We start from the raw sequence: 19,893 nt of genomic DNA on the forward strand, positions 1-19,893 counted from the left end.
TATGAAATTCTCCGGAGAACAAAATGTAAGATTGAGTGATTGGAGAAACAAGTGGTTGATGGATGGACACAGAAGTAAAAGAAGGAGAAAGATGTAAGGGGAGAGGTAGTAAAGTATGAAGGAGCGAAAATTTATTATTTATTATTATTACGTAAGACCTCCAGGGAGTCCATGGGCTCATCGAGGGAGGGCACCTACTTTACAACTCTCTGTCTCCCACTCAATCCACCAACTACAATAGTAGTAGTTGGTGGATTGAATAGTGACCTTCCCTTAATGCATAGCATTATACATGTCTGCAAGGAGATGTGCTTTGCATTATGGGATACTAAGGCAAGTGATACGAAGTTATACCACCTTTGCCACGAGTTGCCCCAGTCCTGGAAATAATACTTCAGGCACAAACTTTGTTTGCTTATACTTGGATAAAGTATTAAACCAAATATATAATTGGTAGCATAGCCAAGTGAAAAAACTTCCATGTCTGCAAGGAGATGTGCTTTGCATTATGGGATACTAAGGCAAGTGATACGAAGTTATACTACCTTTGCCACGAGTTGCCCCAGTCCTGGAAATAATACTTCAGGCACAAACTTTGTTTGCTTATACTTGGATAAAGTATTAAACCAAATATATAATTGGTAGCATAGCCAAGTGAAAAAACTTCCATCAACTTATATCTAATCCAGAGAATTTTAATAATAAGGTGTGACACCTTTTGGCAACTCATATATGGAAATATGACTTCTCCATTACTTCCACCTTAGTATCACCACCTCTGGGTCTGGCTCCCACTGATGAGACCTCAATAAAGGTCGAAACCTCTGGGTAGTGAACCTTTCATTATACATGTCCACAAGGAGATGTGCTTTGCATTATGGGATACTAAGGCAAGTGATGAGAAGTTATAACACCCTTGCCACGAGTTGCCCCACTCCTGAAAATACTTCAGGGGCAAACTTTGTTTGCTTACACTTGGATAAATGATTAAACCAAATATATAATTAGTTGCTAGTGCACATGAAAAGGAAGAGTGAGAAAGTAAAACTTGTGTCTGTTGACACAGTATGATGAAGAAAGCTGAGACGAATAGCTATGATCACAAATGAGTAAGTGTGGGGATTGTACAGGAGTGAGTTTGATGAAAGAAAGGATTTAGAAAGAAATGAAAAATGAAATTTTGAATAAAATGAAATCAATGAAAAAAAAATTTTTTTTTTTTTAAATTAAAGGATGGCTTGCATTTAATTAGTTGAAGTCAGGAGTCTTGAGAAAGTGTTGTTCAGCAAGAGTTCAAAATTGCAGAGTCAAAGAAATCTGTGTTCGCATCTATATTGTTAAAATCCAACACTTAAGAACACATAAGCCTTTCCACACAATTAACAGAGTCAAAGAAAGTAGATGTTTAGAGCAGATGAAGGTGAGTGGAAGTCCAGGCAACCTACAGGTTAGTGAGGAAAGTGATCACATAATACTAAGTGCATTACCCATTTGTATTTGAAATAAGGGAGAGAAGTATTTGGCATTGATTAACTCAACTGGGCCAAAAGTTAGCGGCATTACTAAGACTTTGATTGATTGAGGATGATATTAGTCATAAGAACAGAATGCAAAGGACAAAATATCTTCAGAAAGAGCAAAAGGAACAGTACACCAGGGACACAGGAAAGCAGATAGCAGTTCAATTGAGGCTATGTGGTGTGAGATTCAGGCCAACAGGATGAAATATACAGGGTGTTTCAAAAAGAATGTCCCGATTTGCAAATTGTATATCTCTGCAACCATGAACCACAAATGAATGCGACTTATACCATGTGAACGGCCTTGGCCCAGAGTTTGATATGATGACCGCTAGATGCCACTACTAGCACTCAAATAGCCACTATGCTTAGTTAATGAGAAGATGGCGTCTCGTCAACAGAAGGCGTTTTGTGTTTTTGTGCATTTTCATTATTAAATATAATTATTTGGAAATCGGATCATTCTTTTTGAAACACCCTGTATTGCTGTTATAATCCATTGAGTAAAAAAAGAAAGAGAGAAGAGAGAATGCAGATAACTTGCATTGGGAAATGAAAGCAATTAGTGCAGGTTGAGTATTATTATTATTAGGGATTTCAACTATGGGGACAAAGACTATGAGGAGGAATGGTCACAGGGAGGAAAGGAAACAGAATTTATAGAGCTGCAAAGAGATAATTATCTGAGTCAGAATGTAATGTGAGGGACTCAAGGTACAAGAGTGCTGAATCTGATCAGATTCAGCACTGTCCCCACTTGGAGAAAGTGATCATATAGTCTTGTCATCCAGAGATTGCCAGACATGCAGAATTTTCTATTAAGAAGAGATATATGCAGAATTACAAAAAAAGTAGGAGTCAGCTTTCAGCAGTGCTATGACATAAGAACTTGGAAGTGAGATTTCTTGGTGCATGGAAGATGGTCAAGTGGCTACATTCTGATACTAAACCGCTATGGTTTCCCCCCCCCCACCCGGTCTCACTCAACTTGCCAATTTTTACATGGAAAATTTTAAAAGACAAGCCACAGACTCAGCTCCTCTCAAACTTTCTATCTGGCTAAGATAAGTAGATGATGTGTTCTCTATTTGGCCTCATTGCCAAAACACATTAGACTTGCTCGGTCACCTCAACAGTCTACATCCAAGAATCCAGTTTAAAATGGAAAAGGAAAATAACAATAGTTTACCCTTCCTAGACACCTTCTGAATGATAATCTCTCCTTCACTGTATATAGAAAGTCTGCTCACACAGACAGATAGATCCACAAACTCTCCCATCACCACTCCTCTCAACAACATGGCATCATTAAAACTAACCAAAAGAGCCTATAATCTTTGTTCCAGTGGAACCTCTCTTTCAAGAACTCAACTATATACACAACACCTTCCTATCCAATCGCTACAGTGATTACAGAATTAAAAAATTAATCAGTTCCTCCCCCATTCATCAGCCTTTGCTTCAGAAGGATTTCAAAAATGCCATCACCATCCCTTACATCTGTGGCACATCAGAAAAAATAGAAAGGTCTTTAAAAAAGTACAACTTCTACACAGCTTTTAAGTCCAACCAAAAACTTGCTATCATATCCGTTCTACCAAAGATCAACTCCATCCTCTCTCTGTGCCTGGAGTATACTCTAAAGTACTCTGTTCCTGCAAGTTGGCTTACTTCAGAGTGACAGATAGATCAACCATTCTGTTTAGAAGAATACAAATCGTACATCTACAATCATGACTATGGTCAATCTGGTTTGTGGGCCATGTATTGGATACAATTCACAGGATCTTCTGGAAGCAAACCACCACGCTCCACCATAGTACATTTAAAAAGGAAAGACTGTTTTTAGAATCTGCAGCAGAACTCAGAAATCAACCTAATTTAAATAAATAGATAAATTCAAGTTCACTCTACACATCCATACTCTGCACATCACTCCTCGTGCACAATCTTCTCATTGACAATCATGGCCCTTTTCAATTCTATCCTATCATACTGAGGTAGCACAATCTTCTTTTTTACTCTTCATTTTTTCTTCATCTAACAACTCTTTCATATCTTCTCCAATTGCATATTTCACACCTTTCAAATCATTTGTGCCTGCACAAAGTGATTAATTTGTTTGCTTCTTTCTTCTGCAAAAATATAAATACTTCTGCCACCACTATTGCTGCATTAAAAGTATCAAAAGATAATATGAATTTGGTCTTTGACCATATTATAAAAAACATGATACAGTTTTGATGTAGGATTTTTTTTTTCTTCACTATAGGTCAGGGAGTTTTATCACCCAGAAACTTTCCTAGAACAGACAACTGGCCCTGTACATACACTTCTACAGTCATAATTGTCCCCCCCCCCCCACACCAAACACACCACACACCACAACCAATACCAGACTCTGCAACAAGTCAGTTGTGGGTTTCCCACAGTTGCATAATCATAGCAGATCCTGCACTAGGTGAGATGAAAAGCACTATAAAGAGGAAGAAGGTTCAATTGTTTGCTGATGGAAAAAGGTGGATAGGGCATTATTTGATAAAAGGTGATAAAAATGAAAACAAAGGATAAGGACTGTTAATGTTGCAAATGTAAGTTTATGCACTTCAGATTGAAAAGGTTACATAGTGTGTATCACACTGGATTAATAAGGCTAGGGACTTTGGGATAATGGTGGACAGGATATTAATATTCAGAGTAGATACTGCAAAACTTAGTAAAATAGCTCAAAAGATTACTTGGATGTTGAAAAACACACTAACAAATAAAGATAGGGAGGTTTCATTTCTCTTTATAAAGCTGATTTGGCTGCTTCTTGACTACTATGAACAGATTTTGTCACCTTGGCTTCTTCTGTATCATGAATGGCAGAGAGGATGCAGAGAAAAGTGACCAAGTTGACGACTGTCCGTAAAATGAGGATAGGTTGAAGGTGGGTTGGTTGCAAAGTTCAGTTAGGCAGGAAAGAGGGGACATGATAAAAACTAATGATTTATTAAAGGGGTTCTATAAAATTGGCATACCGGAAATTTTTCAATACATGATAAAAAAAGAGAGCTAAAGGTAACCATTGTGTAAGTTGTGAAAGAGTGTGCTAGTAAGGATATGAGGAGTAGATTTTTTGGTTGAAGAGTGGTGACTGAGTGGAATGGATTGCCAGAATTTGTTTAGTGCCCTGTTGGAAGTTTTTCCACTTGGTTATACTATAAATTAAAGATACCAAGAAATTATATACTTGGTTTAATCCTTTATCCAAGTGTAAGCACACAAAGTTTGTACTTCAAGTATTTGCAGGACTGATTCTCATCAGTGGGAGTCAAACCCAGAACCTTAGTATCACCTCTGGATCTGTCTCCCACTGATGAGACCTCAATAAGGGTCAAAACCGGTCTGGGTAGTGGCCCTTCCCATAATGCACAGCATTATGGGAAGGGCCACTACCCAGTGGCCCTTCCCATAATGTATAATGCCATATACATTATTTATATACATAATTCCCATATGTATAATGCCATAAGGATACATTATGTATAATGCCATAATGTATCCTTATGGCATTATACATGGCCATAAGGATACATTCCCTGCATTATGGGATACTAAAGCAACTGATGTGAAGGTCATTAGCTTCTTTATACGAGTTGTCCCAGTCCTGAAAATAATTCACATGCAAACTTTGTGCTTACACTTGGATAAAGGATTAAACCAAGTATATAATTTATTGGTATCTTTAATTTATGTTTAGTGCCCTGACAGTAAATGAGTTTAAGGAGAGGTATGATAGGTATCAAGTATATAAAGGTTAGTGTGGATCTCCCATGATGAACCTTCTGATGATGAAGACTCATCATGGGCTAGCTTCATGCAGTCATGAATGAAGATACCCACCCATGTAATGATAATAACTTCTTTCAGATATAGTTTTTTAATGATTTCTTCAGTAATTGAAGAACTTGATTATTTTGTGTATTAGTAAATGATATCGTAGAAGATCGTGCACTTTGTTATCACATTCTGTTCGAGTCATTATAACAGCAGTGTAAGCTTTATCTACTTTGGTTATAATAAAGGTCTTGATATTATATAACTTTTTTTAATGATGAACTTTCTGATGAAGGCTCATCATGGGCTATCTTCATGCAGTCATGAATGTAGATACCCACCCATGTAATGATTATTATTTATTATTATTATTACGGGCGACTCCAGGGAGTCCTTAGACTCATCGAGGGAGGCCATAAACATCATGTCCACACAACTATACGACATTCTCACAGTATCTATCATAGCTTGCCTTGAACTCACTCACCATCATAGCACCCACAACAGACTCTGGCAGCTTATTCCACTCATTTACCACTCTAAAAGTAAAGAAACCCAGCTCTAACACCCTTGCTAACCGCACTCTTTTCCAGCTTCCATAGGTGTCCCCTAGTTCTCTCACCACCAGTCCTGATCTCAAAAATATCCTCTGAATTAATCCTATAGAAACCCTTTAGCAATTTGTATGTCTCAATCATATCTCCTATCAACTAATTTCTGCAACCCACAAATCTTCAACCTGTTCTCATAAGGTTCATTCCATAGACCTGCTATCATCTTGGTCACTCGCCTCTGGATCCTCTCCACCTCCTCCCCATCAAGAAGAAACCTAGGTGACCAAATCTGGGCACAGTAGTCGAGATGAGGTCTTATCAAGGCTCAATACAACCAAGTGAGTTGATGAGCTGATTTAGCCACTTTTGCAATGTGCCCCCTAAACTTCATCTCCCTATCCACCAACACTCCCAAGTCCCTGTCCTCATCAATCTCCTGGAGTACAGTTCCACCAATGTGGTATACTGCTGCTAATCTTTTCACCCCAAAATGCACAACCTCACATTTTGTCACATTAAATTGACATCGATTCTCCTTAGCCCAGAACTCCAATCTATCCAAGTCGTCCTGCAAGATTTTGACATCTTCTGCATTCACTATTGCCCTACCCAACTTTGCATCATCAGCGAACAAATGAATTGTTCCTCTCAGATCCTTCCCTATATCATTAATGAACAAATTAAACAGCAGTGGTCCAAGAACAGAACCTTGAGGCACACCACTAGTCACAGGCCGTCTTTTGGACTCTACTCCTGAATAAACTACTCTCTGATATCTCTCCATGAACCACCCACCTATCCATCTCACCAACCCTATATCCATTGCCATATGTTGTAGTTTACGGATTAGAATTCCATGTGGTATCCTGTCAAATGCCTTAGCCAGGTCCAGCAGTATCACTGTAAACCCATTACCCTTATCCAGTTCAGCCATCACTGTGTTATAAAACTTGAGCAAGTTACTGAGGAATGATCTACCCTTCACAAAGCCATGCTGTCCCCCATACAGTATCTCATTTTCATCAATCCATTCCTGTATTTTTCCCTTGACTACTTTCTCCAACACCTTGACAATGACTCCTGATATGCTGATCGGTCTGTAATTTATAACAGTAGTCTTGGATCCTCCTTTATGCAGTGGAACTATTTTCCCCTCTTTCCACACCTTTGGGACTAAACCAGATCCGAGACTCAGATTAAACAACATGTTCGAGGGCACTGATAATTCTTTAGTCGCTTCACGTAAGACCCGTGCCGGTATACCATCCAATCCCACAGATGTATTCACATTAAGGTTCTGTAATAGACTATTCACCTCCACTTCATTCATCACAATTCCCATATAAACTAATGGTTCCTTCATTTCTTCAATGTCACTACCTGGATGATATACTCTTGCAAAGTGCTCGCTCAGTAATTCCACTATATTGACTGATTCAGTGACCTCCTTACCATCGTCATACCTTAAAATCATTTTGCAGTGTACAGTTTTTTTTTTTGTTTGCAGCATACTGAAAGAACTTTATTTTCAATGGAATTCTCTTTAGCTTGCATAGCTAGTTTCCTTTCATAATCCACTTTTGCTTTTTTTACCACACTCGTTACCCTTCTGGCCTGCACTTTATACCATTTGTGTGCCTGCAGGTCACCTCTTTCTTTAAATTCCCTCCACAGTTGTTTCTTTTTTTGCAGCTCAAGCTTAATGGTGTTATTCATCCATTTAACTTGTTTTACTATTCGGATCCTAGGTATACAATCAGCCATAATATAAATGCTCCTTGACCACTTCCCATGCTCTATCGACATCCAGTCCTTGCAGTTGTACATGCCATGGTACTGATCCAAGCAATCTCCTAAGCTTGTCATACTTGCCAGCACGGTAATTCCACATATATCCTGTCTTAATTGAAAATTCCACACCTTTAGCCACCTCCCAGGTCAAGACCTTATGATCACTCTCACCAATAGGTGGCAACATGGTCATATTCATTACAGTCAAATTCTCAGATGCTATTACCAGGTCAAGGACTCTCACATTGAATAAAATCCATTTCCTTCCTCACATGTGTCCTCTCCTCCTTCCAATCAATGTTATCATAGTTGAAATCCCCCATAATAATTACCCTCCTTCCACTCATTTCATCAATTTGTTTATGTATACTATCTCCACCATCTATTCCATCACCTGGTCTATAGCAGCACCCAACTGTATATTTTGTTCTGCCAGTCTCAATCTCACACCAAATACCCTCAAATGAGCTATTTTCACTATCCTGCAATACAACTTCAAGCAGCCCAAGTAGGTGCAACCATTAAGTTACTTAAGTATAAAGAGCTAATAAGCTTCATTTCGGCAATGAAAACATTACTAAAATTAAGGGGATATTAAATCCCACATAGTTTTAAAACCGAATAAGAAACTCAAAGATTGGAATCATTTGTTTATGTATACTATCTCCACCATCTATTCCATCACCTGGTCTATAGAAGCACCCAACTGTATATTTTGTTCTGCCAGTCTCAATCTCACACCAAATACCCTCAAATGAGCTATTTTCACTATCCTGCAATACAACTTCAATTCTCCTTGGCTGCAGTTCATCAGCTATCATCAATAACACTCCCTCCCTCCCAATTTTATTCTCTCTGTCCCTCCTAAACACACTATAACTTATACATTCTATCCCACTAACTATATTATCTTCTGTCAGCCATGTTTCACTAATGCCAATAACCTGTGACCAGGAAGAGCCAATCAAGGCCAAAAATTCTTCCTTCTTGTTCCTAATACTCCTGGCATTAGTATACATGAAATGCAGAGGTCCCTTTGTCCCACCCCTATCTTGATGCGTTATTCTAACTATCCCATTCTGATTTCTTGTCCTTAGTACTGGCTCGGATACATTATATACATTCTTACACTCAACTGTCTCACTGATGTCCGCATATCCACTCCCCCCCCCCTCCTTGGTAGTTCTAGTTTCCCTGGTTCTGCACATCCATTTTCACTTCATTCAGCAACACTTTTTCCAGTCTCCGCACACCAAATCCATTCAAATGTATAAATCCTTTTGCCCATCAAACTCATTCCACACGTCCACAAATTCCGCACCACACTGTCTGCATAACCTGCGCATAAAGTCATTTGAGATTATGGCCCTCCTTCTAAACTCCTCTCTGTCATACTGCAGCAACAGACTCACCATCCTAACTCTGTCACTCTTTTTCTTTTGCTACCTTTAACAATACTTTCAAGTCCTCTCTCATAAAAAATTTATCTCCTTTCAATTCATTTGTACCCGCCACAACTATCAATTCTTTCAGCCTCTGTTTTTGCGCTCTAATACTCTCACTTACATCCTTAAACTTCGCACCCGGTAAGTACAATTTAGTTAAACTCCCATCCATCACTCTTCTTAATAACAAGTCATCATACAACACTCTTTCCTTCATTTCAGAAACTCTCCCACTCTTATGCTTATTTTTCCTTTCAAACACTTGTTTATTTCCGTTAGCCAAGGCACTCTGGAAAGAGTTTTGCAGGTGCTCTAATTGCCACTGCGCATTTTGTATCACTGCACGCAACCTAGCGATCTCACTCCCTACAAATCATTCCTCATTTTTTTCATCATTTAAACCATTTTCTCTCTCTGTATAGTTGCTTTCACTCTCTCTTTGATCACCGTTCTCATTGCCATTTTGTATAACATCGCAATTCCCTATCAATTTTCACTCACATTCTAGCTTTCTTCAACCATAACTATCTCACGACCTGACACATACTTCAATTCCTCACTTTGCTTACACTTTCTGCACATTCTCTCACCACTATCACTTTCCATCCAAACTCCAGCCTCATTCGGGAATGCATACATCCCACACACATCACATTGGACAAACTCCCTCACATTACAGTTTTTGAACAACGATGCCATTATCTTACGTCGCATTGGCACCATGTGCTATTCTATGAAACGTATCGGTAAAATACTAAATTAAATAAAATGAGATTCACACCAAAATCACACAGACACAACAAGCTACCAAAATTAGACAATATTACGTTATGATTTAAATCAATATTCCAATTTTCACTCAAAATTATACTTAGCTTTCAGGAGCTCTCTGAAAACACTACACACTGTGTAGCCCTCTGACACGCAAAAGTCTATCATGATATCATGATAATAACTACTTTCAGATATGGTTTTTTAATGACTTTGTTGAGTAATTTAAGAACTTGATTATTTTGTGTATTAGTAAATGGTATCGTAGAAGATCATGCACTTTGTTATCACATTCTGTTTGAGTCATTATAACAGCTGTGTAAGCTTTATCTACTTTGATTATAATAAAGGTCTTGATATTATATAGCTTTTTTTTAAGGTTTTTTTTTTATTATTATTTTATTTTATGTGTGGAATAATGCTTTTGAAAGATTTTGATCTGGTCAAGATGTTTCGAACTTCCAATGAATTGCTGATTGTCTCATGAGGTAGGCCATATATCACATGTTCGATGGATATCATTACTTCCAATTTCAGTACTTGCCTATGCATAACAGCGACTTTAACTTAACATACAGGAAGCCTCTTCCATTAAAGTTATCAATGAGCAACACAATTCTGTCATGATTGCAGTAAACCAGTTTTACTATGTTGGATAATTTCAAATTTCTTCTGGTACTGATTTTAACTTTTTTGAATTCCTTATCTGATGCAGCTTTGCAGATGATGAGAATAACTGCCCACATTTTAGAATTTAAAATTTCACACAGTTTCTTACAAAGAGCATCAACAATTATATTCATTTTTGACACAGCTTTATTTTTGATAGCTCACACGAACAGCACTAATTTCTTCACGTATTAATGCTAGGCTAGCCCATTTGTAAACATGTTGGGCCTTGGATGAACAAAATGTCTGTTTAAATTTGACTCATTTAGGGATACTATTAGTGTCTAGGCATATTTTTAAGAAGGCTATCACATTAAAGTTAGCATGGCAGCTACACAGTAAATTGTGTAGCTACCATATTAACTTTCATTTCCACCTACTTGCAGTGATCAGCATACAATGTAATCTCTGTGAAGTATCTCACACATGTAGGAAAGCTTATGGATTGGCAGTTGGTATCTCATTTTTTGTGATTTAACACAAAAAACTCACAACACAAAGGAAAAAAATTAGAAATAAATAAAATTTAATTATTTTGCTACTAATATTTCACTGCTTTATACCTAGCATCTTCAGAACACAAGCAGTTTGTCACATTATGCAAACAATAACAATTAGATAATAGTGGCAATGGTTTAAGATTATAATGCCCAACAAAGAACTCAAATCCTAACCTGGCACCATCTATTACTGGACGTAGAGAAGTTTTAAGAGGTATTTGCTCCTAAAATGACTGTTTTCTAAATTTTTGGCAAATAGATGAAGTCATACTTGAGATTTGGAGAATTTCTTATCTACTACTGACTCCAAAACAGTTTCTCTCTTTCCCTGACCTGTAATAATGTTCATAAGAATGTAAGATTCATCACAGACTGTGATGAACATTCCTTTAGACATTACGTTCTGCTGTTGAGAATGCTGTGTACAGGATGCTATTTCTGGTCCATGAGAACAGTGGCCACATTGAACGACATCCTGTTTCACGTGGATGAACTCAATCTGCTCAAGTTGTGCAGCAGGTCTGTGCTAACACTTATGCTCCAGTGACTGTAATACCATAATTACTGTGCTAAATTAAACTGATATTAAATGTCTTATTGTTACGTTATCATAAGTGCAGCACATAAAAGTAATCTTTGATTTCTGTTTAGTCCGTTATTCAATTTGTCTGTCCATTTCAACACATTTTTTTTTAATTGTAAAGCACCATATTCCCCACTATCAGCAACTTTTCTAACTTTTTTTTTTTTTCCAGAATCCTTCTTCCCACGTCTTGAATACTTTCCCTACGAAATATGGTGACATTCCATTGTTAGATTGAGCGACATAAGGCTCTGAATAGGGGAAGTTTAATTATGGCCACCCTGTATATTTTTTTCCAAATTATTAAATGTATAGCAACGGTTAGTTAAAATTAAAGATGATGATGATTTATGGTTTTAATGGTGCAAGGAGAGCAAAGGTCATACTGTGCTATATCGATGGTTATTGCAGTACACATGATAAAACAATCACAAACATGCAAGCCTGGTGGGATTCAAACCCACAATCTGTTAGATGGAGTATGCTCTCCATCTAGCATCATGCGATCAACCAGGCCACTAGCATAAATTAAAGATGCCTAAAGTTGTAGAATTAAAGAGTTCTAGTGTGTGTGTGTGTGTGTGTGTGTGTGAGAGAGAGAGACCAGGATGATAATGAATTTTCAACAAATAATAGCAATTATATGAGAAAGCTACATAATTTAAAGAAGATATCACCTTTTTTATTGTTTACTGGCACTGCTTTTCTCACTCTTCTTGGTTTATTTTCTGCCTGTAGCCTGGGCCTTTCAGATTTTAGATCAATTGCATTAACTGAAATGAACAATGTAAACTGTTATTTTTTCAAATCATTACTGGTGGCTTATGACAACAAAGGTTATTATATTAAAACTGCTTCCCATAAAACTTCAATGTATACAAACAATTCTCACTGTAGCAAACACAGCAATGGTTTGTTATGGATAATTTGATATAGTGATCCTTTAGCACAGCATTGTGCTTATGGCAGTTTTGGTGGAGCCTTTTAAGTAGTTTCAGTCACAATGAGCAGGCTTGTTATAATGCTGTTTACTATATTGAGAATCGACTGTACCATTTTATTTTTGAATAAAATTCTTAGTTTTCAAATCGACTCCAGCCAAAAACTTAGCTTTCAAATGAAAAGCTAAGTTTTTACATGCTATTATCACACTCACTCACAGAATCATTCATTCATTCACAGATAAAATATTTTCATCATCCAATTGAGACAATTATACCTGCGCATATTTTTAATTTACAAAAAACACACAAACCACAGAATTCAGTTTAATAGTCATATTTTATTATGTTTACAGGACCATTTATGAGGCTAAAATTGAACTATGTGCAGTATCAAGTGCCCAACCAGGAAATAATGTGATATATGTTGGCCAACCAACTACTCATGTCTGGAATCAACATAAAGAAAAGTACTAACTTTGGTATATATGAGATATAGTGTCATTGAAAGAATAAAGAGTGAGTGAGTGTGTGTGAGAGAGAGAGAAAGGAAGGAAGGAGTTCATAAGTTCTAAATTCACTGCTTAGCAAGTGGAACTTATTAGGAAGTACATCTGTAGTTCCAAATACTTCCACTAGATGGCTCATCACAGTATAATGATTTATGCTTTTTATGCAAATTACAGAAAACTTCAGAGAAAACTTTTCCCAATTGTTGATATGAGGGAAGCAGTTCAAAGGCAGTGGTCTTTTTACATTCTGATGCTTAAGATTACAGCACCCTTTCCATTACCAGAAAATGCAGAAATTGAAGATACAAATTAAAATCTCTTGAAATAATTAAATAATAATATCTAATAATTATTAATAATCTAATAAGAATAATACTGTATAGTCTCTGGAAACCCATTCCACTCATTCATAACTTTCCAAACAAGAAATCTAGTCCTCATACCCCTACTAACCACACCTATATTCAACTTCCAGGGATGACCCCTTGTTCTGGTACCTCTAGCCAAGGGCTGAAACATTTCCCCTGCATCAATTCTATAAAACGATTTAAGCAACTTAAATGTTTCTATCATATACCTTCTTTTTATCCTATCAACCAACTTCTGCAATACACACATCCTCAATCTATCCTCATAGGGAATATTCCACAAGCTGCTCACCATCTTGGTCACTAACCTCTGAATCCTCTCCACCACTTCCTCATCTCTAAGAAACCCAGGGGGACCAGACTTGGGCACAGTAATCCAGATGTGGTTGTATCAAGGCATTATAAAGAGGAATAACAATGTCCTTATCTCTACAAGTCAATGTGTTCTTCAATAGCCAAGTAATCTTATGGGCCACCATAGCAACATGTCCTCTAAACTTGAACTTTCTGTCTACCACCATCCCTAAATCTCTAGCTTCATCTATTTCCTGAAGTACAGTGCCATCAATGTGCTACAGGGCTTGCAATCTATTTTTCCCAAAATGTATAAATTTACACTTCTCCACATTAAACTGACACATATTATCTTTTGCCCTTACTGACAGATTATTTAAATCATCCTGCAAGCTCTTCACATCACATTCATTAACTGTTATTCTACCTAATTTTGCATCATCAGCAAACACAATATTTCCTTTCAGGTTATTTCCTATATCATTCATGTGCAAATTAAACAGTGGTCCTAACATTGAACCTTGCAGCACACCACTAGTCATCTTTTCACTTTGATTCTGGCCTTCCATATACCACCTTTTGATATCTGTCCAGCAGTCGCCCTTTTATACACTTAATCAGTATCATATTGATCTCCATTTGTTGTAATTTGCGTAACAGAGTTCCATGTGGTATTGTGTAAAATGCCTTTGAAAAATCGGCAAAATCATCATCTAACAACTGAGTTGGATAGCCTTTATCCAACTCAGTTGTTAGTCTATTATAAAAAGTTAGTAAATTACTTCACAAAGCCATGTTGACCTTCATACAGTATCATATTTTATCTACCCATTCTTAAATTCTCTTTTTGACCAATTTTTCTAGTACTTTTACCACCACAACCTAGTAGCTTATTGATCTATAATTTACTACTGCAATCTTAAAACCTCCTTATGGAAGGGAATTATTTTGTCCTCTTTCCACTCCCTTGGAACTTGACCAGAGCTGAGACTTAAATTAAAGATCCTTGTCAGAGGCATTGCCAGTTCCCTTGCACATTTCTGCAAAATGCAAGCTGATATCCCAGAACTGTATTTATATTGAGATTCTGCAATATCCTAAGAACCTCCAATTCATCCACCTCTGTTCCCGCATCAGTGTCTGCCACATATGTTAAAGCCGTAACCTCTAAGATGATATACGCGTGCAAATTGGTCCCTGAGTAACTCAACTATTTTATCTGCTTCTGTCTCCTCATTACCATCATCACTCATTAATGTTAATCTTCCTTAGTCATTCTTCCTCTTACTTGCCACATAACGAAAGAACTCTTTGGAACTTGACCTGCTTCACTAGATTCTTCGTATAATCTGATTTTGCCTTCCTTTCCATGCTCGTCACCTTTCTCTTTATATACACTCCACAGCATTTTCTTCTTCTGCAGCTCACAGTTAATGATATTACTCATCCATCTAACTCTCCCATGTGATTAACCCTTCTTATCTTAGGTATACAATTTAATATTGATTCCTCTAGATGACCCTTAACTATATCCCATGCATTACTAACTTTATCCTGCAGTGTTTTATGCCATGGCACAGATTTAAGCTTTTCATCTAAGCTTGTCATAACATCTGCCTTGTAGTTCAACATAAACCTATTCTTGACAGAATATTTCTATGTTTCACAATCTCCCAAGTCAAGAGTGCATGGTCACTTTTGCCAATCGGAGACAATGTGGTCACCTTAGTAATGGGTAGTTCTTCTGATCCTATGACCAGGCCCAATACTCTCCCACCCCTAATCCCCTCCACCACATGCTGCCTTAAGTAATTATCTCTTAGTAGGTGAATAAATTCTATTTCCTTCCTGGCATGTGATCTTTCTTCCTTTAAGTCTATATCTCCATAGCTGAAGTTCCCCATAATAATAATCACTCAAAATGTACTCATTGTACTAATTTGGCAATGCATGTCTTCTAGATCATCTCTAGAACTCCCTGGCCTATAGCGACAACTGACTATATATTTTGTCTTAATGGCCTTAATCTCACACCAGACTGCTTCAAATGGATAGTCTCCCTCCTGCCTCTCCTATTATTTTTGGCTGCAATTCATCTGCTATCATCAGCAGTATCCTTTCCCCATCCTATCTTCTCTATCTTCCCTGAAAACACAAAATTCCTCCTCACATTCCATCCCTGTAACTACATCATCTGCTGTTAGCCACGTCTTACTAATGCCTATAACTTTTGGCAAGGTTGCACTAATCAATGCGAAAAAACTCCTCCCTCTTGTTCCTGATGCTTCTGGCACTAATGCCCCCCCCCCACCCACTCAATGCTCTCCTCCTCAGCTCTCCTCCATTATAGCATAGTAGGAGACTTACAATCTTCACCTTCTTGCTCTTCAATTTTGCTTTTCTAAAAAATCCTTTACACTCATCCTCCCTCATAGAATACTTCACCTCTAACATCATTTGTACCGATCAAGATAAGCATTTCCTTTGACTTGCCTTTTTTGCAGCCGGATGGTGTGGCTAACATTGTGAATTGTTGTACCCAGAAAACATGATTTTGTCATACTTTCATTAAGTGCTCCCCTGATCATCGAGTCTCTGTACATAATATTTTCATTAACTTGTGTTTTTGTTTGTTCGGTAGGTCTTTATTATTCCTTCAGCCCACCTGCTTCTCTCCCTTTTCAGTCCTGCTAATCTCTTGCCACTTCGGCAATTTTTCAATTCACGCTTTGTCCTATGAAGGATAACATTTAAGCATGCAATTTCTTTGTAAATGTCCATTTTGCTCCCTTCTATTTCTATGTCCACATATTCAACATTAATAACATCATTTTCCATCCTACTGCTGATACTGTCCACTCTACTAATATTTGCTGCATTCTCATCACCTAACAAACACTCACTTTTGAAATACTTAATACACACTCTATCTCTCTCCAGTTTCAATTTTCTTCGGCATATCATTTTTTTTTGATGAATACATTTCACACACACTGCACTAATAAAATCCCACAAATTCAATTCACCGGCTGAGTGATCTTTGCTGCCACTGTTCATCCATGCATTGGTCCATGTCAACAATATTGTATTTAAATTGTTTTAAAAAATGTTTACTTACAAACTAACTAGTTCAAGTCAATCCCACACCCATTTAAAACTACAATAAGTTAACCTAATATTCTCAAATAAAATACAAAAAAGTTACTTATTTTTCAGGAGCGATAATTCCACTCCACACACACAATACGCCACCTGGAGTATTGCTTGTGTCATATAGAGTCTATATTTAAGATGTAAGTCAGTAGTCAAGAATGAATGAAGTGTAGAGAGAGATAGTGTGATGTAAAATCCAGAAATAAGACAAGGGTGCACACTATCTCCACTCTTATTCATCATCTATATGGATCACATTATGAAATAAAGTGGTATTAAACCTGTTATCAGAATCGGAAATATCAAATTTAGTTCTTTGCTTTATGCAGATGATGTCATAATCCAGCAAGAACTAAAATAATAATAGATAACAAGATCTTAGAACAGGTGAATTCATTTAACTACCTAGGATGTACGATCACATATGAAAATAAAAAAGATATAAACATAAAAATTGCAAAATATTTAAAAATAACAGGTGTAATTAACTCTATATTTAAACCAAACCTAGTTCAAAAACAAACCAGACTAAAAGTATACAATACATTAGCTCTACCAGTCTTATTGTATGGAAGCGAAATCTGGACAATAAAACAAAAAGACAAACAAAGATTAATAACAGCAGAAATGAAGTTTATGAGAAAAACTGCAAAGTATACCCTATTTGATCACAAAAGAAATGAAGAAATAATGAAAGAATTAAACCAAGAACTAGTAATCGAAAAAAATTAAAAAATATAAACATAAATGGATGGAACACGTTCAAAGAATGAAAACAGAAAGATTACCAAAACAAACCTTAAAGTACAAGCCATTAGGAAAAAGAAAACCAGGACGTCCTCTTAAACGATGACTTCTAAGGCCGCAACAGGCATGCTAGGCCTAAATCCTTGATACGTATGATGATGATGTCATATTCCTAAACAAATCCAGTGCAAGTCAGCAGTATTCTTTAACTAAATTGAATAACTGGTGTAAAAGGTCAAAACTATGAAACATGGAGGAATATAGGAAACTTCAAATGTATTCTCAATGGGGAAATTAATGAAGATGGCAAATTAAATATGGAAACAAACAATAGAATATTGAAAGTTTATTTTTCACTTGGTTAGAATATAATAAATTTAGTTTAATCCTTTATCCAAGTGTGAGCGAACAAAGTTTGCGCCTGAAAGTATCTTCAGGACTGGGGATAAGGTGGTACAACACCAGGTTGACTCCTTGCAAAGGTGGAGCAAGCTACCAACACTCCTGTCTCAGTATCTCTCTTAATGCAAAACACATCTCCTTGCAGATATGTCTAATGTTATGCATTAAGGGAAGGGCCACTACCCAGACTAGTTTCGACCTTAATTGATGTCTCTTCAGTGGGAGCCAGGCCCATGTGGAGATACCAGCCAGAAGCATTAGCAGGTCATCTCTACCTATAGGAGTTGCCAATTGGTGTGCCACCTTTTTAATAAATTACTCTGGATTTAGAGAAAGATGTTGAAAGTTTATTTTTCACTTGGTTAGAATATAATAAATTTAGTTTAATCCTTTATCCAAGTGTGAGCAAACAAAGTTTGCACCTGAAAGTATCTTCAGGACTGGGGGTAAGGTGGTACAACACCAGAGTGACTCCTTGCAAAGGTGGAGCAAGCAACCAACACTCCTGTCTCAGTATCTCTCTTAATACAAAACACATCTCCTTGCAGATATGTCTAATGTTATGCATTAAGGGAAGGGCCACTACACAGACTAATTTCGACCTTCGCCCGGAGATATCCGGGCCATGTGGCCAAATAGCAGATTCACTCCTCTCTTACCTAACACATTTAAACAACCAACACCCTAGAATCAAGTTCACCCTGGAAAAAGAGGAAAACAATAACCTCCCCTTCCTAGACACACTAGTCACCTGCCAACCTGATGGAACCTTGGTTTTCTCAGTTTATAGAAAACCCACCCATACAGGCAGATACATTCACCAACAATCCCATCACCCCCCCCCTCACAACAATATGGAGTTATTAAGACACCATTCAACAGGGCAAAAATAATCTGTTCAAATGATCAAGCCCTAACCACTGAATTAAATCACATCCATGACACTTTCTCAGCCAATGGCTACCCCCCCCCAAAAAAAAGAATTCAAAAAATACTTAAACCAGTTATCCACAACCCCCCTCCCCCCTTCACAAAAAAGATTACTCTAAATCCATCACCATTCCCTACATCTGAGGCACCTCGGAAAAAATCAACAAAATCTTAAAAAAACATGACTTGACCACTTGTTACAGACCACATAGAAAATTAGCATTCCTTATCCACTCCACTAAAGACCAACCACTTCCCCTAGACCTACCTGGTGTATATCAGATCCCTTGTAGCTGTAAATTGTCCTACTTTGGCCAAACAGGCAGGACAGCAAATATCAGAATCTCAGAACACAAGGATTACATCCGATTTCACCAGTACAGCCACTCTGGGCTTGCAGACCATGCTCTGGATACTCACCACAAAATAAGATGGAAGAAAGCCACAGTAATACACTGCAGCAAGTTCAAATATGAAAGACTATTCATGGAATCATCCTCAGCCCTTAGGAACATGCCAAATCTCAACAAATTTGGATGCATGAGACTGCCCCAAATTTGGGAAACATTTATCAGAACAACTTCAGCCCAAAGGCCAAGAACTACCAATATAGCCCACCAGGGGACACCATCAAGACTTTAGGAAAACGTGAGCTTCCTAGCTTCGGTCTCATTTGCTGTTATGTAGTACTTGTGTGCACTTGTCTTTGTAATAAGTTCCCAAGAAGATGGCAACGTGACGTTTGCCGAAATATCGGAAAGTATATATTAAAGTTTATTTAATTTATATTTCTAGTGTACGCTGTCAATTCCTTAATTATTAGTTATCATGTTTAACCAGCATATAAACCTCTCTACTAGAATTAATTTAATAATTATGAATTATAATTAC

The 19,893-nt window shown here is 37.3% G+C and overlaps 1 protein-coding gene across 2 annotated transcripts in view; it reads right to left on the bottom strand.

The window, feature by feature from the left end:
- Positions 1-19,893, bottom strand: part of LOC150098544 (uncharacterized) — a 610,245-nt gene that overhangs the window by 512,361 nt on the left and 77,991 nt on the right. For both annotated transcript variants that reach the window (XM_090405300.1, XM_090405297.1), the window contains exon 8: positions 12,333-12,428. In XM_090405300.1, coding sequence (XP_090261426.1) covers positions 12,333-12,428 — 96 coding nt within the window. The remainder of the gene's footprint in view (positions 1-12,332; positions 12,429-19,893) is intronic.

This window comes from Typopeltis vanoorti, chromosome 15 (assembly GCF_054136105.1).
Source record: "Typopeltis vanoorti isolate ZY-2024b chromosome 15, IOZ_Tvanoo_1.0, whole genome shotgun sequence".
In the NCBI taxonomy this organism is placed as follows: Eukaryota; Metazoa; Arthropoda; class Arachnida; order Uropygi; family Thelyphonidae; genus Typopeltis; species Typopeltis vanoorti.